Below are 27001 nucleotides of genomic sequence, written 5' to 3'. Positions count from 1 at the left end.
CAACCACTGTATCGGTTAAATTCAGAGAGTGAGTGTATGACCATGGGAGTGTGACACCTCGCATATAATAGGCACACATGGAGTTTACAACAATGGCATATTAACTAGGAGTAGCAGGAATGTTAAACGTCTGTAAGAAATCTAAATTATAAAGTCTACCTTCTGAGTTAAAGAGCTGGACAGCTAAAAAAAAAGTTGTTTTTAAACTGTTTTTCAAAATAAAGTTATTTATTCTTGTAAATAATGTATTTATTAGTTCATAAATAATATCTGTGTGGAGAAAAGTTATGCTTGTATATTAGAGACCAAGACCAGGCCAAGAGCATCTGCTTATGAAAACTGGAGAGTTTGATCGGGATCTTCAAAACATTATAATTAGGTTCGACTAATGTATGCATAGGATGTATGTATAAAAAGATTCGAGTCAAAGATCCGAATCGCTGACGACTCGGGCATCGTTTTACTAGATGTAACCACGCCTCCACCGTTTGTCGCCCGTCAGGGGGAGTTTTTCCAGAAGGACCGAACTGAACGCTGCTGTTTTGACAGAAGAGCTTCGTCTCGTGTCATTTTCTCGATGTTTCTTCAAAGCACCGAGAACGACATGCGTTTTAAACCGTCTCGAGACCGACTATACAGCGCGCGCTGCTGCGGCTGCTGTCATGTGCGGACTGGAACCATCATTTTGGGTACCTGGTACATGGTACGAAGCTTCAAGTATTAATCAAATAACGTTACCGTCTTGTAGTTTCTAACAGTTGAAATGTGTCAATATTGTTCCCTTCGACTTCTAGGGGTGTGTCTGTTTATGAATGTACGTATGTGTGGATGTGTTTGGCTGGCAGAGCCGTGTTAGCTCGATGCTAACGACCGCTAGCATAACTCAATGTTTTGAAATGAAACAATCAACAAAACAAACACATCAGTGTGATTAGATGTATTATATTATTAGTAAACATGTTATAAGAGTATTACATGTTCTGTTAAGTCGATTAATGTGACGCAAATGATATATTAAGGGTTGATTTACAATTTATCTGTTGGCAGCTAACTGCTAGCTGGGGCCTGATGTAGAATTTACTAAACTGTTGTGGTGTTGAACTGTCATGGGGGGCGAATTTGATGTATGTTCATTTAAGATTAAGTCAGTTATGTATAATTATATAGCTAATGCATAATTGTAAAAAAAAATAATATTTAAAAAACTGTTATATAATTTTATACGTTTGGTGTCACTAGATAACTAGATCGTGAACAAACAAACCTCAACTGATATAAATGATAATAGTGTTGTTTTGGCGAAGTTTATTAATACATTTGGATCAAAGGGCACTGTAACTGACGAATTGATTGATAACAGTAAAAGTCATTATAAATTATTATATGGAATTATGAGCATTTTCTATCTATCTATCTCTCTTTCTCTCTCTCTCTCTCTCTCTCTCTCTCTCTCTCTATATATATATATATATATATATATATATATATATATATATATATATATATATATATATATATATATATATATATATATATGTGTGTGTGTRTATATATATATATATATATATATATATATATATATATATATATATATATACACACACACACACACACATACATAGACCACCTTGCGGGATATAAACAAAAACAATGGTCCCAACGTATTTCATGTTTTACATCATTTCTATAGCTTCCGAGAATCAAGAAAGAGCCGAATATTGATAAATAATGTTATGGTAGGTGTTTTAACATTTAAGTTACGATTGAATTGCCTCTTGTTACAGTTATGAAACACTTTGATAACAGGCAGGAAATGTTTATGGGCCAATGACAAGACCACATTGAAATGGTCTATATGAGGGCTGCACGATATCATTTCAGCATCAATATCAAGTGTTCTCATTCGCAATAGTTACATCGCAAGATACGCAACCTTGAGTCTGAATTATAGTTGACCATGAGCTACAGAAATGTGCTCAATAACCGTATCTATAGTAAATTTATACGATTTATGCAAAAAAAATTCTGTCTTATAACTGTTTCTAGTCCAAATATCTACATTTCGAAGCGAAAACAAAATAATTTACTTGATCCACTGCCAGATAATTCGGCTTGTTTTAAGGAAAAACTCTTAATATCAGCTATTTTCTTCTGAAGTTGAAAACTAAAAATTTTTTATCTAAGAATATTTTAGATATTTGGACTGGAAACAAGACGAAGTAAGAACACTGTTACATTGTGTTGATTATTCAATTTCTCTATCTGAATACTGAAAATCTGAAAAACCGTCAAATACAGCCATTCCAACCATCTTTTAAAAATTATTCATACTACAATATTTATCTCCGGAAAAAAAATATCGCAATATCAGTTTTTTTCCAATATCTTGCAGTCCTAATATATATCTTGACCTTGGCCTCCTTTTCTGTAGTATTGCAATAACAAAAATACCAGGAAGTTAAATGACGCAATGGTTAATCAGACTTCATCATCTCCAATTTCAACAGTTGTCTCATGATATGTGCCTTTTACACTAATATAATTATATTTCTGTTCAAAGGTGGTGAACCTGTTGATGGGCATTCTGTTGACTGTGGCAGTAACTCACCCTGAGAATGTCCCTACTGTTGACTTGCAGTATGAGGTTATTGAGCATTACTTTGCCTCAGACAGGATGTCAGGTACATTCATGAGTTTTTGCTGTTGTAGTTCTGTGTTTAAACACAATTTCATAATTGTATATTCAAATACTTTATTTATTATATATTTTATTGTCATTTGTTTATATTTAACCAATATATATTTTATTTTTGTTTAGATTTTGCCTTTTCTTATTTGTTTTGAAGGAATAGTTCAGGCAGAAACTAAAATGTACTCAGTCTTACTCAAGCAGTTCCAAACCTTTATGAGTTTCATTTATCTGTTGAACCTAAAATACTCTGAAGAAAGATAGAAATTGGTGACCATTGACATTCATAGTAGCAAAGACAAATACTGTGGAAGTCAATGGTTACCAGTTTCTAGCTTTCTTCAAATTATGTGTTCAACAGATGAAAGAAACTTAAGCAGGTTTGTGTTTTTGGTGAACTATCCCCTTTAAGTTTTATATCCTTTTGAATGACACAAGTTTTCTTTTGCCCCTGTAGAGAATGCTTGTGTGGGCTTTGCCATCTCTCTCCTGATGCTTACCATCAGTGCTATGATGGTGTATGGAGCTATTACTGTAAGTTTATGGTATTTGTTCACAATTTTTGATGTAGAGCGTTATGTATTCATTCCATTGCATTTGTGGGTTTGTAAAATTCTTAATTTGTCTTTCCATAATAATAATTTTAAAAAAAGCCCATTTCTGCATCAAAGTTGTTCCAAAACTGTATTTCTTGCTTTTTATAGTTTAGCATAAGGTATTTTAAACAGTCTGGTTACAGACTTTTTGTACTTAACAAAAGAAAAAGCTCATGTAGTTTTGGAGCAATTGAAATATAAGTAAATGGAGACTAAATTAGCTATTTTTGGCTGAAAATTGATATTACATGGATTGAATTCCACCTATTTTGCTTTCAGTGCTGAGTGTATTTAATGGTCAGTGTACTATTAGTGTTCAACATTTCTACTTTTATTATTTTTTTCTTCTTCTTTTTTTACAATATTTATCTTTTTAATTTAATTTTAGGTTCCTTTCAGTTACAGATCATTTGTAACAGATTTAATTTATATCAACATCGCACTATACTCCTGAATTACTTCATTGTAATGTAAAAAACAATGCAATTCACCACTGTGTTCATCTGTACTTCACAGTCTTGCTTGATGTCGTCTTTAGAAAACAGGTTGGATCATTGAATGTTGTTGTATAGTAGTTCCTGCTGTAAAATCATAAAGTGCAGTGTTCAATGCTGTTACTAAGCACTTGTTATTTTGAGTAAACCTTGAGCTTCACCTGTGTTTTAGACCCCATAGTGTCCTTGACCACATGTTTTAGGCCTTCAAGGCAGTTAAAATGCTTTTCCAGTAAAGTCACGGCCTTGTCAGATCTGCTAATAGTTTCCTTTCCATGTTAGGTGTTCTCTAAGCTTAGTTATTCAGCACAGCTGCTTATATTTGTTTAAAACCAGATGATTCATTACTCCCCGGAGTCTCACAGGTTTGCATCAGCATTAAAATGGTGAGAAACAGGCTGAAAATGAGAAAGAAAAAAGCCCACCTCTTCACATGTCTGTTATTTTTTCTCTCTCTCGCACAGAATCGTGACGGCTGGCTCATCCCGTTCTTTTGCTACCAGCTGTTTGACTTTGCACTAAGCTGCCTGGTGGCCATCAGCTCCCTGACGTACCTGCCCAGAATCAAGGACTACCTGGACCAGCTGGTCAGTTTGCCCTTTACTGCCATTTATGATCTCCGAGTTTAATGCTTACATAAAAAACAATCAAATCTGTCTCTTTTAGCCGGATTTCCCATACAAGGACAACCTGCTCTCTCTGGACTCCAGCTGTCTCCTGCTGTTTGTGCTCATTTTCTTTGCCATTCTTATCGTCCTCAAGGTAGATATAAACAAAATATCTGAGCTTTCTGTGTTCACAGTTTTGATTTGATTTAAAACTAGAGCTGCTTGGTATTGGGGAAAAAAAACTGACATTGCAATACACACACTCACTGGCCACTTTATTAGGTACATCTGTCCAACTGCTTGTTAACGCAAATTTCTAACCAGCCAATCAAATGGCTGCAGCTCGATGCATTTAGGCATGCAGACATGGTCAAGATAATCTGCTGCAGTTCAAACCGAGCATCAGAATGGGAACGAAAGGTGATTTTAAATGACGTTGAACGTAGCATGGTTATTGGCGCCAGACGGGTGGTCTGAGTATTTCAGAAACTGCTGATCTACTGGGGTTTTCATGCACAACCATCTCTAGGGATCACAGAATGGTCAGAAAAAGAGACATATGTAACAGAAGATTTGCATCATGGATGTGCAGCCAACAAATCTGCAGCAACTGCGTGATGATATCATGTAAATATGGACCGAAATCTCTGAGATATATTTCCAGTACTTTTGAGTCTAAGACATGAAGGATTAAGGCAATTCTGAAGGCAAAAGAGGATCCAACCCGGTACTGATAAAGCCTGGTGTTTACTTCTGCGTCAAGTGACCGGCGTAACCCACGGCGCATGCAACGTGCGTGGCTGTGCATTTATACTTCTGCGCGCTGTCTCCGTTGGTCTGTATTATCACTTCCGAAACACTAGTGGGCAGTGAGGTGTAAATGTTCCTCTGTGTCGAGTTTCTTCTCTGCTGTTTTGCTTTTCCTGAACACTTCCTGGATGTACAAGTGGCTCAAACTCGCTCATTTTTAGGCAGGAAACGGCGGACATGCAACAACTTTAACTATGAGGTAAACACAAAACAAAACTTTCCATCAGGAGCTCCTTTACGGGACTCCACACTTGTAAACAATCGCTCCATTGGCCTCGCGTCCAGCTCGCGCCATTCGCGCGGCTCTCGTCCCGCCTAGACTCGTCAGCACTACCAAGCCGACCAATCACAGAGCTTACGCTAAGCATCGTTGCGATGTGTAGTTACAATTTTTGAGAGGTGCACGTCAGCGACGCCGACAGCCACGGCGAAGGGCTATGCGTCAGCGCCGCAGCATACACCAACGTTTGACGCAGAAGCATAAATCAGCCTTAAGTTGTATTTAATGAAGTGGCCAATAAGTGTATATTGCAATGTAATTTCACTTGAGTAACTGTTTGGAAAATAATTAATGATTTTACATTAATTAGGATGATTTTGTAGAGGAATGCATCTGCAAAAAATGAAAAAAAAAAAAAAAAATTAAAGCACACATGAAAACAAAAGAACAAAGATGAAAAGCACTTAATGGTTTTCAGTGGAATCGAACAATATTTAGGTACAGAAACTCAATTTAAAATTAATCTTTGTCAAAGTGGCAAGCTATTTTATTTCTTGTGCCCAAAGTTTGAGTTAAATCTTACGGTCACAGGCCTTAAAAACACATCCAAGTAAAAATCTTTCATACTGTTAGATTACAGTTAAAATTCACAATGACTCCACAAATCACGTGTTCCGAACTGTGGTTCCTGGTTAATTAGAATCCCAACTTGATACCCAAATTGCATATCCTGTGATATGACTGACTATTGCAGATGTGCACATTGCGATATCCATGCGGAAACAATATATTGAGCAGACCTAATAAAAACAAACTGTTGGACTATTTTTGTTATTATCATTTGAATAAGTGTAAATGTTGCCATCTTGACCTTTGCAGCGACAAACAAGCAGACACTATTTCACTTTTAAATGAACTCTGGTGCGGTTTGGCTCAAATATAAATCAAGCACATTTAGATGAGCTATAACAGGATTGCAAGATGCAAGCATAAAAAGGGCTAAATTTTGAAGCATGGCTGATTACAGTTCAGTATGGGCATAATAAATGCATGTTCGGTTGTGTCTGTGTGTGTGTGTGTGTGTGTGTGTGTGTGTGTGTGTGTGTGTGAGTGTGTGAGTGTGAGTGAGTGTGTGTGTGACAGGATTTCCTGTGTCTGCTTTGAGTTCTTTACACCGTAATCTCTTCACAAGTTTTCATGTGATAACACATCACATGCATGTTCATAAAATGAGCGTTCTGTATAAAAGAACCAAACTGCAATTGTGAACACCCTGAATCTGTATATTTTGTTTATAAGATCCAAACTATTAGTGTGTTATTTGTTGCAGGCCTATTTGATCAACTGTGTGTGGAACTGCTATAAGTACATAAACAACAGGAACACTCCAGAGATTGCTGTCTATCCTGCTTTTGAGACTCCACCTCAGGTATGTCCATCTCAATCGTCTGGTCAGGATGATACTGGATATTATAAGCTATATTTATTCTTCAAGGGCAAATTCACAACTCTGTATAAAAACTGTTTGTGATGTAGCATTTACAAAATAGCATTTACTGAAAATGATGAAATCAGACATTATTTACTTAAAAACAAGCTGGTTGCTGGTCACAGTATACAAATTAACTTTGAAACATTTTTCAAGCATTGCACAAATCCGTTGTAAAGCCCGCTTTCTATAATCCAGTTTCGGCACAAACAAATTATTCTAAATGTTTTGTTTTTGTCAATTTTTCAATTTCATTAACATCCTTTAGTTCGGGTGCACTGTAACTAGGCCTGTCACGATATCTGATTTTTGTTGTGTGATATATTCCACTAAAATATATTGCGATTAACAATATTACTGTCATTAATGCCATCCATTACATAATGTCATAATGACAATATAATATCACAATGCAAGTACACTCTTTCTAAAAACACATAATATTCCTAACAATATTTCATTTTAACAATTTAATAATCAGGCATTGGAATCAGAATGTGAAAACACATATCCTAAATCGGCTACTATGTTGCAGGAATTGGCGTTTATGTATGGGCGATATATATTGCATCCCCAAAAATGATTGAGGTCATATCCATGTGCTGTGCGATAAGTCCATATGTTGATTGTTGTGACGGGCCTAATTGTAACATTTTCTTTATTTTGACTGCATAAAATGGTTGCAAAATATTTTTGCTATTGCAAAATAGCATTGATTCGTATTTGGAGTAAGTGTCAGTAATTTTGTTATGTGTTGTCATTTGTTTATAAATGCAATATATTTACTTTAGCTTCAGTAATTCAGCTTAAACATTTATTTTGGTTAAATGCAAGGGCAACATCTCTAATTTTCTTTAAAAATTCTCATTTATTTTCTATTACCAATAAAAGAAATCTTTATTTATTGTATTTATTTTTTATGTTTTAATGAATAATGTCGACACTGGTGTGGATGACACAATTAAAATTTTTGGTCATCTTTCTCTCTGTAGGAGTGAATGGAGGACTAAACCTGCTAAAACAATAAATAAAGGAATGAGTAAATAAATCCACAAATTTCGCCATAAATAAAACAATAAAAAATCAACACATAAACAAATAAATAAATGAGTAAATAAATTCACAAATTCCTGTATAAATAAAACAAGAAATAAATCAATACGCAAATAAATAAATGAGTAAATCTACAAATTCCTGCATAAATAAAACAATAAATAGATCAATATACAAATAAATAAATGAGTAAATGAATCCACAAATTTCTGCACAAATAAAACAGTATATAAATAAATACGCAAATAAATGAATCCACAAATTCCTGCACAAATAAAACAATAAATAAATAAATACGCAAATAAATAAATGAGTAAATAAATCCACAAATTCCTGCATAAATAAACAATAAATAAATATGCAAATAAATAAATGTGTATAAACATATGTATAAATCCACAAATTCCTGCATAAATAAATAAATAATTAATAGTACATGCAGATAAATAATTAAATAAATTGCACAAATGTTGGGGGTGCAAGAAAATGTAAAACTAAAAGTAGTTCCTCAGCTCAAAATGCCAAGAGAGAGTGTCTGTTAATCACCAGAAACCAGTCAAAAAATCCAATGCTAATTTTTTTTTATCATAAACTAATGATGGCATAAAGACTGCCTTCTAAAGATTGATAGACACCCTTTCATTAGCACGTTTAGCTGAGGAAAAGTAAATACGGAACTATGTTCAGGAATGAATAAATGTTTGTTATTCCCTTAACATTAGTGTAATTTATTTAATTATTTACATGCCTGCACATTTAGTTATTAATTATTTGTTTTTTTTATGCAGCAATTTCTGTAGTTTTATATACATTAATTAATTTATTTGCATATTTATTGATTTATTGTTTATTTATGCAGGAACTTATGGATTTATTTACTCATTTATTTATTGGCACATGTATTTATTGTTTTTGCAGGTTTTGTCCTTTATAGGAGTGCACATTATTACAACTAACACAATTTTACAGTAGAGGGCGCTGTTTACCTTTGAAAGAGATTTTTCTACAGCCCTAAAAACCCAGCCAGCGAAGAGAGCCAGTTTTAACATTTTAACCAGAAGAAAAGTGTGCTGTGTGGTTGTTAGTTACAGGTTTCCCACGCTTCTTAAAAGTAACTAAAATTACTTTAATTTCAGGCATATGGATTCAAGGTAGGGCTGCACAATATATTGGTTCAGCATAAATATCGCAAGGTGCACATCTGAAATAGTCACATCACAAAGATATGCAATGTCTAGTCAGAATTATAGTTGACCAGGAGCTCCAGAATTGTATTTAATCACTGTATTTATGGAATTTATATGATTTATGCAATAAAAACATTTCTTACTTAGAATTTTTGTCTTGTTTCAAGTCCAAATATCTACATTTCAAAGCGTAAACAAGATAATTTCATTACCCCATTTGCAGATAATGTCCTTGGAACAAGCAAAAAAAAAAAAGTTTCACTTATTTCTTCTGACGGTAAAAACTAAACAATGTTTTTACTTTCTCTAAGAATGTTTTTGATATTTGTATTAGAAACTAAACAAAACAAAATAAGAAAATCATTATTTTTTTGTACCTGAATACTGTTAGCCTCCCCAGAAAATCCCCTGAAATCGTATTCATTTCGAAATTTTTATTTTCCTGCATTGCAATATCAGATTTTTTCGATATCGTGCAGCCCTAATTCAAGGCCTGGAAAGTACTTAAAAACAAACATGCCTGATGCTTGAAAGTGCTTGTATTAAATTTGAAATTAAATCTGTTAATGATTTTATTTCAACGATTGCACTCAATCAAATACAGAATGAAAAAAAATGAAAAATTCTTAAAATAAATGTCTTAAATTTAAGTCTTGTACAATAAAATTGACAAATAATGCACATTTTATCAGTATTTCCGAAACCGCATGTGAATATCACCAGTATTGAATTAAAAATATTTTTATTAAAGTTCTTTGAACTCGACTTTTTAAAACGGTGAACCAGGTTGAAATAGACATATTTACCGTAAATATGAAGTATAAGTGAATTAAGTACCTTCATGGTGCTACATTTGCTGGGCTATGAATTAAAAAGGTGCTGATTTAAAATGAATGGTGCTTTCAAAAGTCCTTAAATCTGCTGTTCATGAAAGCATGGAAACCCTGTCGTTTAATAAAGTCTTATTGTTCATTTTAATGGTGTCTTTTCTCTTATAGTATATCCTTCCCACCTATGAAATGGCCATGACAATGCCAGCGAAGGAGCCTCCGCCTCCTTACATGCCAGCTTAAATCCCCCTCACTGGTCTCATCTGTAAAAGCCAGTACAGACACCCATCTTTGCCTTTCGATCCTGCCTTCCATTCCAACACATGGAGGGCGTTTAGACTCCCAGCGTCCACTTGTCACATCAGCAGCTTACATATTCGCATAGACTTAACCATGACTATTTCTTTCGCATGACTCTCGTAACAGCTCATCACTGCAGATCTATTTTTGTAAAACTATAGGGATACTGTTGAAGCAGCACGGTGTTGGGGAAGAGATGGATTGTGGCAGGATTTGTTTTAACTATTTAGTGTTGTATCTGAGATATGAAATGCCGTTCTCTTTTTTTGGGGCATCATGACTCGGGCTCTGCAATAAATTGTGCTTACGACAGAATTATATAGTTGATTCATAGTCGATCACTAATGAAATGATTCTGAGATGGGGCAGGCGATCTGCCGTTTGACATTTTTACCAATGAAAGCTTTCACTTTATCTGCCACCTTGAGATCTTTATTTTTCCATGCTTTTCAATGCTGTGTGTGTGTTTTTTTTTCTCCTGATGTCTTAGTAGAGGAAATATTGTGAAAATCAACATTGCCCTACAACTTGACAGGGCACTTGCATTTAGAATCACCTTGGCTAATAAATCTGTTTTTGCTAGATTAAAGACCTGTTTAGACAATCCGGTGTGACGGTTAAAACAGTATATTTATTTCCATTGTGTATTTTCTTAGTGGACGTAAGACTTTCATCCTTTAAAAAGTGAAAGAGCTCAAAGCACTTTTTATCTTGTTTAAATAGTGTGTTTTTTGCCATCCATTGAACCATTGTGCACCATCATGTTAGCCATCATCATGGTGATCTATTGTCATGGTACCTTCTGGGTAATACTGGTTAACACACAAGAGGAAACTTTCCTCATATGAACGACAATGATATAGAGTTTTAAAAAAAGGAAATGCTAGTGCTGTAAAAAAAATCAATGGATGCATGTTTTTTTTTTTTTTTTTTGGTTTTTCTTTTCTTGTACTTGTGTGTAATCTTATTACTTCAATAAACATTTAAAACATTGTATCTGCCATCAGGCTTTTTTTTTCAAACATCAATGGCTTTTAAGTATCTTATGTGTATCTTCTTATGTGTGTATTTCTCAAATTTCAGATACTTTATATATTGCATCCTATTGTCTGATGTTATAATTTGTGTAATAGATTCCTGGTCATTTGAGGTGGGACTTCTTTTGCTGTATTTGGATTGGTCATATATCTGACACGTTCCTTCTCAACCCTTTAAATGTGCAGCCTAGGATACTGTCAGAACAAACTGGTGTCAGTTAGACGAGAGGACCGCACACAAGCCTGAAGCAGACTTGAGAGGAACAGCGAGACAATGAAGTCCTTCATTGGGAGTTTGGTTTATTGCCTCTCTGTTCTGCTGCTGGATCTCTGCGATTCCTATGACCTTAATAATCCATCCTACATTTTAGCCCAAAGTTACGCTCAGAGAAGAAACAACGGACTTCCGCACCGGACACTGAACCCTGCAGGTAAGTGTTTTAAGTTTACAATGCTAGTTATAACAGATGTTGATTTATTTATTGTGTATTATTTGTATTCCCATGCTTCCATTTTATTTAGAACTGCAATTATGATTTTCTTATTTTGCATTCACTACAATGAAAACTACAAATGTTTAGTGGATATTTTTGGATTTGCATGGAATGGTATTTCTAAAAAAAATGCACTGTTATAAATATGTCTAGTGCATTTACAATAGGATATTTGAAATAAAATACATCCACATTTAACCACTGAATGGATAATTCCACCAAAAATAACTTATTTGCTCTTCATTTGCTCAAAATGGCTTACCTTCATCTTCAACAAGTAGATTTTTTGAAGACTATTACACTGCTTTTGTCCAAATCAAAAGTCAGTTGGGGTCTTGTGTTACTCAGACTCCAGTGTTCCTCAAAGATTCTAATGTTCTGCAGAGGAAAGAAGGTTTGCAATGAAATGACAATGGGTACATGATGACTGAATATGTATTTTTGTCTGAAGTGTCCTTATAAGTGCATGAATGCAACAGCATTTATGCGATACGAGTGGCATGTATTTTAAAACAACAAAGAACTAGGGCATGTATTGCAAACAATGCCAGTTGTATTTGTTTGACTGATTTTCCTTTCACTTCAACCTTCTTATGGTCCGTAGTATACAGAAGTAAATACAGGTTAGATGGACCTGATAACCCTCACAAACAGAAGAGGACTACTTTGCCCAGTCTTATCCCCGTAGCTTATCCAGCACCCACAGCTCCTTCTTCTCAACTCAAACTTCATGCCTGGCTTAAAGACATACCAACTGCAAAAATGTATGATGCAAATAAAGACCAATTACCACATGTGGCAAGCAAACACCTGAAAGGTGAATGGGCCCCAATAATTTGCAGAAAAAATCCTGATTTAGAACAAATAGTCATAGTTACAGGAGAATCAGGGGAACGTAAAGACGTGTCAAACCTTCCTCAACGACCACATGAAAGTCCAAAAAAATCTGTGGTACTTATGGAGCAGTCAACAAATAACCAGGCAATCTTTCCAACAGATGCTTCTGAATTAGGTATTCCCTCAACCATAACCATGGCACAATCTTTAAACGTCTCTCTGCCTCAGAAATCCATGACTCAATCCAAGTCAACATTGGATCAGGAATCAAATTCACAAGAGACCTCATCTCAATCCCTTCCTATCTCCACCATGACATCAGAGACATTTCCTCAGAGTACTTTCTCTGAATCCTTGCTGGCATCAACCCTTATGTCAGAAACATTCTCTACTCAAGAGACATATCTTCAAAAAATCCAACCCCAATCTGTGTTAAAACCCACATTTACACTAGAGGCATTTGCTGAAAGTACCTTTCCTGAATCTGTGTCAACATCTACACTGTTACCTGAGACCCATTCCCAAAGCACTCCACCCCAGCCAGTGCCAACTTCCACTCGTAGATCAGGGCCTTATTCCCAAAGACTTTCATCTCTTTCCCTGTCAACATCCACATTAACACCAGAGACGCATGACCTAAGTGATTCACCCAAGCCCATGCCAATGTCCAGATCAGGTACATATTCCAGAAAGACCACAATCCAATCACTGTCAACATCCACATTAAAACCAGAGACAAATTGGCAAATGGCACCAGAGCCTTTGCCGTTGTCTGCTCATAAATCAGAACCCTATTCCAGAAAGATCCCATCCCAATCCATGTCAACATCCAGTCTGACAGAAGAGGCACATCTTCAGACTGCCTCACCACATTTCCCATCAATGTCTACTCTGCCACAAGAATCATTACAAGAGGCACCAGGCAGGATTATTTCCCACAACAGCATAGACACCACAGGGTGGACAGGTATTATTTCATAATTACTCTATTGCTTGGTCTAACCCTCCATTTATTCATGCTGGGGTATTCAGTCTTGCTCCTGGAGGCACAACGAAAGACAGATAAGACGTTAAACCGAGGTCCTGACTCACTGTGGTCATTTACCAATCTCATGGCACTTCTCGTAAAGAGTTGGGGTTTAACCCCGCTGTCCTAACTAAATTCCCCCCATCGGCCCTACCCATCATGGCCTCCCAATCATCCCCATCCACCGAATTGGCTCAATCACTGTCTCTCCACTCCCCCAATAGCTGGTGTGTGGTGAGCGCACTTGCACTGTTGCCCTGTGGCTGCAGTCGTATCATTCAAGTGGATGCTGCAGACTGGTGGTAATTTGGAGAGACCCCTCTCAAGATTGTAAAGCGCTTTGAGTGTATGGTCATACACAATAAACACGCTATACAAGTACACATTACATTTCATTACAATGTTCAGTAAACCTCCCCCAACAGACAAGTTTTTTGTAATTAAGAGGACCAACTAGAGACTAACTAGTTCAGCTCTGGTTAATCCAGATTAGTGTTAAACTCACAGGACAGTGATACTGCAGGAGCAAGAATGGACAACCTTCATGTAACAGTAGGGATCTTAAAGTTCCTTCGCTTCAAAGGTGGATAAGGCAAAATGACATTAAGGGACCAATGATTTGGTCCTTATTCTTGTAGGGAACCTTACAGCTTAGAGACCTTTCAAATTCAAGAAGCATTCTAGTATTCCGATAGGATTTGTTTTAGAAGTGACCACACTCATTTAAACCCAACTGCCTAATCTAATCTGACTCATCTATTTGATTGCATGCTAAAGTTATGCTTTACTCATATGTACCGTTCCATCTTGCCAAAGTTTTACAGCAGTGGCCAAAATTGATATTCGATGAAGAAACAACATTTGCTTTTACAGAAATTTACACAACCCTTTTTCGAATGTATTTGAGTAAGGTGCAAAGACTTCACTTTTGGTCACAACTGTGTTGTCAACTTTAAACCAGATAATATTTCTAAATGGTTAATCGACTAACAGCAGGATCTTCATTTTATAATTTTGACAACAAGTATTGAAAAATACAGCTTAATCTCTGCTCAACTCTCAGCTACAGATTCACAGTGTAGGAGCCGCCCCTTGGACCTGGTCTTCATCATTGACAGCTCACGCAGCGTGCGTCCAGGTGAGTTTGAGAAGGTCAAGATCTTCCTGGCTGACATGGTGGACACTCTTGATGTCGGTCCCGATGCCACACGAGTTGCAGTGGTGAACTACGCCAGCACGGTCAAGATTGAGTTCCTGCTGAAAAGCCATCTTACGAAAGACACTATAAAGCAAGCAATCACCCGCATCGAACCCTTGGCTGCAGGAACCATGACTGGTATGGCCATCAAGAAAGCCATGGATGAAGCATTCACTGAAAAGTCAGGAGCCCGGCCCAAATCGAAGAACATCTCGAAGGTCGCCATCATTGTTACCGATGGGCGTCCTCAGGACCAAGTCGAGGAGGTGTCTGCTGCAGCACGGGCTTCAGGGATTGAGATTTACGCAGTCGGAGTGGACAGAGCTGACATGCGGTCACTGAAGCTCATGGCCAGCAATCCACTTGAGGACCATGTGTTCTACGTCGAGACCTATGGAGTCATTGAGAAGCTCACATCGAAGTTCCGGGAGACATTGTGCGGTAGGGTTAAAGCAAAAAAGGGGAGATGGGGCTCTTTGTCTTTCCCTTTTATAGGATATATCTCAATCCTTGAGAGTGGGTGGTGATTCATCCTCTGGGAAATGAGTGGGTCTGAATTATACATTTAAAAACGTACACCATAAAGGGAATAATTTGGATTTATAGTTTCAAGGTAATTGTCTTGTTTTCCATCAATTTGAATCATCAGATTGCAACGCATTCTGAAGGAAATAGCTCTTCAGCATGTGAGTGCTAATAAACAAAACCCACCAATCATTCAAAGAAGCCTTTTTCTACCATAGCCTTTTTTGAATGCTAATATATGTGCTTTGCATCCTTTAAGTAAGGTCTTTGAATGGAATTCTCTCAGTAATTAATATTGTCATTGTCTTTTCCAGTTGGTGTAAGACTAGTGTACTTCAAGTATGTTTTTCATTGAAAACCTTAGATAATTGAGAGCTTTGAATATCTGACTGTTTGTGGATTATTAAAATTGTTTGTCTTTTTCAGGACAAGATTCGATCTTTTGGACGCTATAATTGCTCATTCAAGTGCTACACTAGAGAAGTGCTTGCTAGTTGCGCTTTCAGAGTATATTATTTGCTTGGTCACCGTAACATTGATAAAAATGCTAACTGCTATGCAAACTAAGGGCACAATTTTGCTAAGTAATTTATCACATAAGAGGCGCTAAAAGTTCCAAAATGAAGTCCCACTGTGTCTTTAAACGGGTTATTAGGGACACCGGTGGTCATTAAGTGAACTGTATCCAGTAATCTGTTTCGCACTTGTGCACACATAACATACAAGAGACTAAACAAGATTCAAGGCCCCATTTGTAATCACTACAAAGTTCTTTTTCATTCTTGATCATTTTCATCGTTTGGTGTTAGTATAGACCTCCGTTTGCCTCTCTCGATATTTACCTCCTGCATGCATTAATCATGTAGAAGCACTACTGCGTACCACTAAAGACCCTGGTATACTTCAACAACAAAATAGAAGATCAAACAGAAATGATTTCTTTTTAGAACATAATTGGTCCAAATTTACATTTGTTTTGATTTAGTTTCAGCACTCTAAAGCAAACCTTTTAAGGAAGTTAATTTTGGTTCCTTGACACTTTTGAGCTAGCATTGGTTCATAGCGATTATACAGTGGGCGTGTTCCAGAACTCCTTCTTTGACGTGCAATTGATTTGTATCTCAATATCACAAAGGTTAGACAGAAGCAACATCCAAAACTACAACAACACCAAGTTAGCAACAAGAGTACATTGAAGAGTCCATTAGCAGAGCTGGTACAGATGTATCCGCACCTGTACGATTGCTCACGGAGAGATTTTAAAGACTGGAAGGGGGTCACGTATGCTTCTTGTTCAGCGTGCGCCATATCGGTGTGTTTAGAGGCTAAACATGAGCATTGTGACACATTTGCAACTCCCCACGTTCAAAAATTATACTGTCAGCCTTTTTGAACTTCTTTTTGCCCTAAAATGAAGAACAAAATACAAATTTAAAGTATACAGGGGCCTATTCCACGATCTCTCGTTTGGGCAGATTAGCTTAAAGGTGTTTTTATAGTACAACGAATATAGTTAAGAATCAAGAGAAATTTGATTAGTTCATGACCCATTTAAGCATTCAATTATTGTGCCATAGGACAGATTAGAGCCCTATAAGGGACTTGTTTTTCATATTGCCATATTGTTGTTCCTAAAATAAAAGCTCCATCACTCAAATCGAGTAATGGCCTCATCACTTCAGTCAAGTAATGAAAGCTTGTTCCAGGTATGGACGCCTGTGCCATGGGTCATGACTGTGAGCACATTTGTGTCAGCAGTGGCTCCTCCTATTACTGCCAGTGCCGGAAGGGCTATATTTTGAACGAAGACCAGAAAACATGTGCCCTAAAACGTAAGAGCCAGCAGATTACGCTTACTGCTTTACTTTAGATTCTGAAGACATACTTAGTACAAATATTCTGTAACAGAGACTAATTTAAGCTTAATAACAATGCATGCTTACATTGCAACAACACTTGCCGCTAACCTGTTTAGCTAGCAATTACTTTCCAGCTTTTCACACGAGTTCCGAGTATGACTTAATGTCATACTATGATTTATTAATCTATTTATATGTGCTAAGTTACTGGTTACATGAAGATGTGAGATCTGTTTTAAATCATAATGAGCTGCCTCGCTGTTTAATTTTAATTTTCACCATCAAACTTAAAAGTAAATAAACAATCATGTTCTTTACTTGAAACATACTGGAGATTTAACACATAGGAGTCTGCTGTTAGCATTGTACTAATTTAACAATGGACAAATGTGTTAAAATCATCTGTTTTTATGTTTCCTGTTTTGAATAGGCTGACTGCCAAAGATTTCTGTGAAATATAACATTTATAAGACATCAGATGTTCTATATGTTGTATTATATCTTAGAGTGCGTCAGACAGCTCACTAGGGTTTAAAATAAATCTGTAATTTAGCAACATGTGTAATGTAATTTTATTTTTCTCCTACCAGCTCACCGATTCAACCCGTTCAGCCAATCTCTGTTAAATTACTGTGGACCTTTCTTGTGTGCTCCATACTGTTCCCAAAACAGTACAGCAATAACATGAGTGTCTATGTTGTATGTCAGACAGATGACCAACCACAACTAAAATTTAAGAGGCAGATTGTATTCAAGATGGGCCAAGTAGAGCAGATTGATTGAAAATTAGTTTATCAGTGCTCAAAAATTAGGGAAAAAAATATATGTATACACTCACTGGCCACTTTATTAGGTACACTATACTTTGACCGGGTTGGATCCCCTTTTGCCTTCAGAGCTGACTTAATCCTTTGTGGCATAGATTCAACAAGGTACTTAAAATATTCCTCAGAGCTTTTTAGGGCTCAAGCTAGGGCACTTGCCCTGTTTGGAAGTGTCCCTTTAAAATAAATGATCAATCCCCAATAGAGGGATGGACACAGTCAACAACAATACTCGGGTAGGCTGTGACACTGCTTAATTGGTATTAATGAGGCCAAAGTGCCAAGAAAATATCCCCCACACCATTACACCACCACCACCACCACCAGACTGAACCTTTTATATAAGGCAGGATGGATTCATGCTTTCATGTTGTTGTTGCCAAATTCTGACCCTACCATCTAAATGTTGCAGCAGAAATCGAGACTCATCAAAGCAGGCAATGCTTTTCCAATCTTCTGTTCAATTTTGGTGAGCCAGTGCGAATTGTTGCCTCAGTTTCCTGTTCTTAGCTGACAGGAGTGGCACACTGCTGCTGTACCCCATTCGCCTTAAGGTTCAAGTGTTGTGTGTTCAGAGATGCTCTTCTGCATACCTTGGTTGTAACAAGTGGTTATTTGAGTTACTGTTGCCTTTCTATCAGCTCAAACCAGTCTGGCCATTCTCCTCTGGCATCAACAAGGCATTTTCGCCTATAAAACTGCTGTCGGCTGGATATTTTCTCTTTCGGTCCATTCTCTGTAAACCCTAGAGACGGTTGTGCGTAAAAAAATCAGCAGCAGTTTCTGAAATACAGCCCACCTGACACTAGCAACCATGCCACGTTCAAACAACCAAGCCATGTTACCCAAATCACCGTTCTTCCCCCATTCTGATGCTCAGTTTAAACTGCAGCAGATTGTCTTGACCATGTCTACATGCCTAAATGCATTGAGTTGCAGCCATGTGATTGACGGACTAGAAATGTGCATTGAGCAGTTGGACAGGTGTACCTAATAAAGTGGCCGGTGAGTGTATGGTTTAATTGAAAAGCAACTCTAAATATTTTTTGTTTTCTTAAATACGTGTTTTTTGCAGTGGCAGATATATTTTAATGCAGTAGTAAATTGGAAAACTGCCCACAGAGGTAAGACAAAATACACTCAAATGAAAAAGATAGCCTTGTGTTAATTTCTAAAACGTGTTGAACACAAAAAAATGTGTTCACTAAACATATTAACACTAAAATGTGTGAATATCTAAAACAGGCTTGCTTCTCAAATTGTCCAAAAAATATTAAATTGTAATAATTATAAAATTATAATAATTTATAATTATAAGAATAGTATTTTCAGTGCAAGGTTCAGCATTTTTATTTTTCCAATTCTTTCCAAAAAACAATGGCAACAATCATATATAACTGATAAATTATCTTTAAAACTATATTTGAGATAAAAGATAAACACATACTGGTATAAAACATACAAATAGAATAGAATAGAATGATTTGATTCACATTTTTTATGATAATACAAATATATGATTAAAATGAATAATTAGAATTAACCATAATTAGCTTGGCATCTAAAATATTGAAAACCCCGGATTAAATTGATCATGCAATCTCTGACTGTAATCTTGCTGTTGCTGTAATGATATGTTTAAACATAGAAAGTAAAAATCTTTCAGAAAATTTTGTTAGTGTTGCTGTAAATGTCCTGTATGGCTTATTCCAGATGTAGATGCCTGTGAAATGGGACACAGCTGTCAGCACGTTTGTGTGAGCAACGGCAACTCGTATCGATGCAAGTGCCTCCAAGGCTTTGTCTTGAACGACGACAAGCAAACATGCTCCATTAGAGGCGCTGGTGCTTACGGACAGGGCGAAAGTGTACACAAGGGTGACCGAAAGAGAAAGAATGATGCCAACCAAAACAGGGAATCTAGTGCCAGTGAGTTATGAAATGACTACATACATGCCATTTCATGATCTGGAATTTAAATTAAGGGATAGTTCACTCCAAACATTTTTACTTACCCTCCACTTTTTTCAAATATGAGAGGGTTTTTTCTGTTGAAGACAAAATAATGTTGGAAACCAGTAGCCATTAACTTCCATAGTGTTTTTTCCTATAGTGAATGTTGAAAACTATTAGCCATTAATTCCATTGGGTTTTTGTTCCCATTGTCAATGTTGGAAACCAGTAGCCATTGAGTTCGATAGCGTATTTGTTCCCATAGTCAATGCTGGAAACCAGTAGCTATTGACTTCCAGTGTTGTTTTCCCATAGTGAATGTTGGAAACCAGTAGCCATTGATTTCATTGTGTTTTTGTTCCCATAGTCAATGTTGGAAACCAGTAGCCATTGAGTTCTACAGTGTTTTTGTTTCCATAGTCAATGTTGGAAACCAGTAGCCATTGACTTCCAGTGTTTTTTCCCATAGTGAATGTTGGAAACCAGTAGCCATTGAGTTCCATAGTGTTTTTGTTCCCATAGTCAATGTTGGAAACCAGTAGCCATTGACTTCCAGTGTTTTTTCCCATAGTGAATGTTGGAAACCAGTAGCCATTGAGTTACATAGTGTTTTTGTTCCCATAGTCAATGTTGGAAACCAGTAGCCATTGAGTTCCATAGTGTTTTTGTTCCCATAGTCAATGTTGGAAACCAGTAGCCATTGACTTTCACAGTGTATTTGTTCCCCTAGTCAATGTTGGAAACCAGTAGCCATTGACTTCCACAGTGTTTTTGTTCCCATAGTCAATGTTGGAAACCAGTAGCCATTGACTTCCACAGTGTTTTTGTTCCCATAGTCAATGTTGGAAACCAGTAGTCATTGACTTCCACAGTGTTTTTGTTCCCATAGTCAATTTTTTCCCAATGTCAATGTTGGAGACCAGTAGCCATTGACTTCCAGTGTTTTTTCCCATAGTGAATGTTGGAAACCAGTAGCCATTGAGTTACATAGTGTTTTTGTTCCCATAGTCAATGTTGGAAACCAGTAGCCATTGAGTTCCATAGTGTTTTTGTTCCCATAGTCAATGTTGGAAACCAGTAGCCATTGAGTTCCATAGTGTTTTTGTTCCCATAGTCAATGTTGGAAACCAGTAGCCATTGACTTCCACAGTGTTTTTGCTACCATAGTCAATGTTGGAAACCAGTAGCCATTGACTTCCACAGTGTTTTTGTTCCCATAGTCAATGTTGGAAACCAGTAGCCATTGACTTCCACAGTGTTTTTGTTCCCATAGTCAATGGTGGAAACCAGTAGCCATTGATTTCCACAGTGTTTTTGTTCCCATAGTCAATGTTGGAAACCAGTAGTCATTGACTTCCACAGTGTTTTTGCTCCCATAGTCAATGTTGGAAACCAGTAGCCATTGACTTCCACAGTGTTTTTGCTCCCATAGTCAATGTTGGAAACCAGTAGCCATTGAGTTCCATAGTGTTTTTGTTCCCATAGTCAATGTTGGAAACCAGTAGCCATTGACTTCCACAGTGTATTTGTTCCCATAGTCAATGTTGGAAACCAGTAGCCATTGACTTCCACAGTGTTTTTGCTCCCATAGTCAATGTTGGAAACCAGCAGCCATTGACTTCCACAGTGTATTTGTTCCCATAGTCAATGTTGGAAACCAGTAGCCATTGACTTCCACAGTGTTTTTGTTCCCATAGTCAATGGTGGAAACCAGTAGCCATTGACTTCCACAGTGTTTTTGCTCCCATAGTCAATGTTGGAAACCAGTAGCCATTGACTTCCACAGTGTTTTTGTTCCCATAGTCAATGGTGGAAACCAGTAGCCATTGACTTCCACAGTGTTTTTGTTCCCATAGTCAATGGTGGAAACCAGTAGCCATTGACTTCCACAGTGTTTTTGCTCCCATAGTCAATGTTGGAAACCAGTAGCCATTGTCTTCCACAGTGTTTTTGTTCCCATAGTCAATGTTGGAAACCAGTAGTCATTGACTTCCACAGTGTTTTTGTTCCCATAGTCATTTTTTTCCCAATGTCAATGTTGGAGACCAGTAGCCATTGACGTCCAGTGTTTTTTCCCCATAGTGAATGTTAGAAACAAGTAACCATTGATTCCATCCATTGTGTTTTTGTTCCCAAAGTCAATGTTGGAAACCAGTAGCCATTGACTTCCAGTGTTTTTCCCAAAGTGAATGTTGGAAACCAGTAGCCAATGACTTCCTGTGTTTTTCCCAAAGTGAATGTTTTAAACAAGTAGCCATTGATTCCATTGTATTTTTGTTCCCATAGTCAATGTTGAAAATCAGTAGCCATTAAGTTCCATAGTGTTTTTTCCCACCCCATAGTAAATTATGGAAATCAGTAGACATTGACTTATGTATTTTTTTGTCTACTATGCATGTTAGTAGATAAAAGTTTCCAGCATTCTTCAAATTAACTTTTGTGTTTGTCACTTAAATAAATGGTAAGTAAATGTTTCGGGTGGACTATCATTTTAAACTGAAAGGATTAGAACTGGTTTTACAGTTTGGTTGCTATTGAATAATATTTAAGCTTTTGCAACATGTTCCAGTGGATATTCTGAAGCCCAGCCAGACAAAAGTAATCCTCCACATATTGGTCGCCACTATGGCTTATTTCAGGTGTGGATGTGTGTGCTTTGGGCCATGACTGCCAACACACTTGCGTCTCCAGCAGTTCGTCCTATTACTGCACGTGTCCTACTGGCTTTGTCCTGATGGAGGACAAGAGATCATGCTTCAAAGCCAATGACGCTGATGCTGATGGTAGTGCCAGTGAGTTTTCTGCTTAGGCCTTCATAAATGGTATAGACATACCATTTTATGATAGGTAGCTAGCTGAATTGTGCAAATATATTTCATTTAAAGGAAAATCACATGTATTGGAGGATCAATTGAGATGTAATGCTTTTTAGTATTTTCTTTCATGTGAGGTTTGTTAGCATCAGGGTTGTAGAGTTTGGACTTATTGCAGGTCTGGACTACTGTATGCTGGGTCATGAATGTGAACACATTTGCGTCAGCGATGCTGCTGCCTATCACTGTGAGTGCCGGCGGGGTTTTGTGTTGCAAGAAGACAGGAAAACATGTTCCAAAAAAAGTAAGAGCCCTGAAAGAACTGCATTTCAATTCAAAATACAGCAGAAAAATTATGAATTAACTAAGAAAACACTTGAAAATTAATTATTTTATTTTATTTATTATTATTTATTTATATTTTTGAGATTCAGAATTTTTGAGTTTTTGTCTCGGGTCAAGTTCAAATATCTAAAAAAATAAATCTGAAAACGAGAAGAATTTTCAGGAAGTTAAAATATTGTTTTGTTTTTACTAATCAAGCAAAATAATCTACCAGTGAGGTCATTAAAATAATTTGATTTCCAACTGAAAGCAAGATTATTTTACTCACTTCATTTTGATTGATTTATTCCTGAAACCAAAAAGTATTTTGACTTAGAAAATGCTCCTCAATTTAAGATTTTTTTAGATATTTTAACTAGAAATGAAAAAAATAAATAAATAAATAAATTTGCATTTATTTTTTGGCAAAAATCATGTGGGGGGAAATGTGCCATGTTCTTAGACATTTACAGTATATTGAAAAGTATTCACAGCTCTTCACTTTTTCCACATTTTATGTTACACAGCCTTATTCCAAAATGGATTAAATTCTTTTATTTCCTTAAAATTCTACACATAATACCCCATAATGACAATGTGAAAAATTAGCTTTTGAAATTGTTGCAAATTTATTACAAATAAAAAAAAACGGAGAAATCACATGTGCATAAGTATTCACAGACTTTGCTCAATACTTTGTTGATGCACCTTTGGCAGCAATTACAGCCTCAAGTCTTTTTAATATGATACCACAAGCTTGGCACACCTGTCTTTGAGAATTGTTGCATTCCTCTTTGCAATACCTCTCAAGCTCTAGCACGTTGGATGGGAAGCGACAGTGTACAGCCATTTTCAGATCTCTCCACAGATGTTTAATAGGATTTAGGTCTGGGCCGTGAAGCCACTCCATTGAAATTTGGCGGTGTGCATTGTGTCATTATCCTGCTGGAAGATAAACTGTCGCCCCAGTCTGAGGTCAAGAGAACTCTGAAGCAAGTTCTCATTCAGGATGTCTCTGTACGTTGCTGCATTCATCTTTCCCTCTATCCTGACTAGTCTTCCAGTTCCTGCTGCTAAAAAACATCCCCACAGCATGATGCTTCCACCACCATGCTTCACTATAGGGACGGTATTAGCCAGGTGATAAACGGTGCCTGGATTTCTCCAAACGTAACGCCTGGCATTCACTCCAAAGAGTTCAATTTTAGTCTCATCAGACCAGAGAATTTAGTTTCTTATGGTCTGAGAGTCCTTCAGATACCTTTTGCCAAATTCCAGGTGGGGAGGGGCTTCTGTCTGGCCACTCTACTATACAGGCCTGATTGGTGGATTGCTGCACAGATGGCTGTCCTTCTGTAAGGTTCTCCTCTCTCCACAGAAGAACGCTGGAGCTCAGACAGAGTGACCATCGGGTTATTGATCACCTCCCTGACTAAGGCTCTTCACCCCCCGATCACTCAGCTACGATGACCGGCAAATTCTAGGAAGAGTCCTGGTGGTTCCAAACATCTTCCACCTACGGATGATGGAGGCCACTGTGCTCAATAGAACTTTCAGAGCAGCAGAAATGTTTCTGTAACCTTCCCCAGCCTTGTGCCTCGAGATAATCCCGTCTCGGAGGTCTACAGCCAATTCCCTTGTCTTCATGCTTGGTTTGTGCTTTGACATGCACTGTCAACCCTGAAACCTTAAATGCCTTTTCAAATCATGTCCAATCAACTGAATTTACCACAGGTGAACTCCAATTAAGCTGCTGAAACAGCTCAAGAACGATCAGTGAAAACAGAATGTACCTGAGCTCGATTTAAAGCTTCACGGCAAAGGCTGTGAATACTGATGTACATGTTTATTTTTTTGTTTTTTTATTTTGAATAATTTTGCAACAATTAAAAAAAAAATTTATTATGGGGTATTGTGTGTAGAGTTTTAAGGAAATAAATGTATTGAATCCAGATTGGAATAAGGTTGTAACAGCTCTATGAATATTTTCCAAATGCACTGTATATTCATTTTAAGAACACAATATCCATTTAAAATAAAAATTAAAAACATTTATTAGTCTGACCAATCCTCATTTTCAAAAAAAAAAACAAAAAAAAAAAAGCTCTAAATGACCAAATATTTAGATATTTGTTACATTTGGGAAAATATTTGGTTAAATAAATCTGGATCACTATAAAAAAGCCTCATCTGTCAGTGTCTGTAATTTCCCACATGTTGAGTTGGTTGATTCAACATTGATGTGAACTCATAATATGTAACACTCACAATGTTGTTCAAAAGTTTATGAACAACATTGCATAAACTGTTACATAAGAACTTTATGTAATAACTTTTACTTTGGGGTAAGGGGGGGTAGATCTTTTTTTCTGTGCATGATTCAAATCGCCCTTTGCGAGGTTTTCTGTGATATTTGTTGTTTGACTGTGATGTGAAGAGGTGAAGGTGGAGATTGTTCAGGATCCCTGCATGTGTGAAGCCCGACTGGCTTTCCAGAGGCAAACACAAACCTCCATTCAGGACCTCAACGCCAAGCATATCCTTTTTGCCAAGTCCAAGAGTGCAACTACATTTCCCAGAATGCAATGCAAACTGTAACTCTTACAGAAATAATGCACTAAATCATTGCCCGTTTTAACCTTAACGATCGTTATACTTGCTGCTGTCACAAGAAAGATTGAGCAAATGGAAAACATGCTGGGACGCATGTAATGGAGAAATGAATGGTGCGTATTAATTCTCTAACGTGTTTTTAATAGATGTATATTTTAAAACACAAACCTTCAACACTTACTTCTGCTCAGCAGGGTCAGCATGATCTGTGAACTTCAGCCAACATACATCTGCCATCTCATCAATCAGTTTGTGCCTTCAAAACACCTAAAGAAAAGTTACATATGTTCACAGATCAGTGACAAGCCCAATAAATTATATCAAGCTTAAATAATTCATAAAGAATTGATTGTGCATGTGCAATGATGTGATTTTGCTCAGTAAGAATAATCTTTTCATTTAAGAGTGTTATGCATCTGTCTATTATATGAATTAGGGCTGCACAATATATCGTTTCAGCATCAATATCGCTATGTGCATATTTGCAATAGTCACATCACAGGATGTGCAATGTTGAGTCTGAATTATAGTTGACCTGGACTTACAGATTTGCATTTTATTACTGTATTTACACAAAATTTCTATGATTTCTATGAAAAAAAAAAAAGTTTTTATTACTTAGAATTTTTGTCTTGTTTCTAGTCCAAATATCTACATTTTAAAGCAAAACCAATATTTTTTGTTTTTGTTTTTACTTACACCCCTGGTATATAATTTACTTGTTTTGAAGCAAAGCAATATTTTTACTTGCTCTATAATTTTTTGATATTTGGACTAGAAATGAGACAAAGCAAAGTAATAAAAGCTTTTTTTGCATTGTGATTATTCAATTTCTGTACCTGAATTCTGTTAGACTCCATAGAAAACCATCAAATAGAGCTATTCAAACAGTAAAAACAGAAAAAAAACTGCAATATCATTTACAATATCGTGCAGCCCTAATATGAATGTTTATTAGTTTAGATATGATTATCTAAGTTGTAATTTTGTTGTTCAAGCTCATGTCAAAGAGAAAGTGTAACTATTGTTTAATCTTATGTAACCTCTCCAATACTGTAATCTCCAATATTTATAATCAAGCAATTTAATCAATAATATATACTGTTTTTATTAAAATTAATTATAAAACTCTTTTAAACAGTTTGTTTACCCAGTTTGTATATTGTAAAAAGTGATTTGTTTAAAAAAAAAAGTGAGTAAAAAATGCCACCTTAAAAGCAA

General features: G+C 36.5%; 2 protein-coding genes and 1 long non-coding RNA gene across 6 annotated transcripts; 2 read left to right on the top strand and 1 right to left on the bottom strand.

Moving 5' to 3' along the window:
• The first annotated feature begins 527 nt into the window (after positions 1 to 527).
• On the top strand, positions 528 to 11270 carry laptm4a (lysosomal protein transmembrane 4 alpha). Its single transcript, NM_214685.2, is given in 7 exon segments — positions 528 to 703; positions 2561 to 2681; positions 3147 to 3223; positions 4244 to 4366; positions 4446 to 4541; positions 6748 to 6846; positions 10145 to 11270. Coding segments are annotated over 7 exon segments (717 nt in total). The 5' UTR covers positions 528 to 577; the 3' UTR covers positions 10220 to 11270.
• LOC141379445 (uncharacterized) lies at positions 11167 to 26049 on the bottom strand. The gene is made up of 2 exons (XR_012396058.1): positions 25962 to 26049; positions 11167 to 12185 (listed from the first exon to the last, which is right to left on the bottom strand). It is a non-coding gene; the product is annotated as an uncharacterized lncRNA (long non-coding RNA).
• On the top strand, positions 11519 to 27001 carry matn3a (matrilin 3a). 4 transcript variants are annotated; one of them, NM_001004007.2, is made up of 6 exons: positions 11519 to 11744; positions 14735 to 15310; positions 17101 to 17226; positions 25605 to 25703; positions 25824 to 25893; positions 25975 to 27001. In NM_001004007.2, exons 1-5 carry the CDS (start codon positions 11588 to 11590, stop codon positions 25877 to 25879), a joined length of 1014 nt encoding a protein of 337 aa, NP_001004007.1. In that variant the 5' UTR covers positions 11519 to 11587; the 3' UTR covers positions 25880 to 25893; positions 25975 to 27001. The 4 variants fall into 4 exon arrangements, with proteins under 4 accessions (NP_001004007.1, XP_017207957.1, NP_001315202.1 ...); XM_017352468.3 differs by having other exon boundaries at positions 25972 to 26918; NM_001328273.1 differs by lacking the exon at positions 17101 to 17226.

The sequence above is a fragment of the Danio rerio genome, chromosome 20, assembly GCF_049306965.1.
Source record: "Danio rerio strain Tuebingen ecotype United States chromosome 20, GRCz12tu, whole genome shotgun sequence".
NCBI classification, from domain to species: domain Eukaryota; kingdom Metazoa; phylum Chordata; class Actinopteri; order Cypriniformes; family Danionidae; genus Danio; species Danio rerio.
This window is presented reverse-complemented; position numbering and strand designations above follow the sequence as displayed.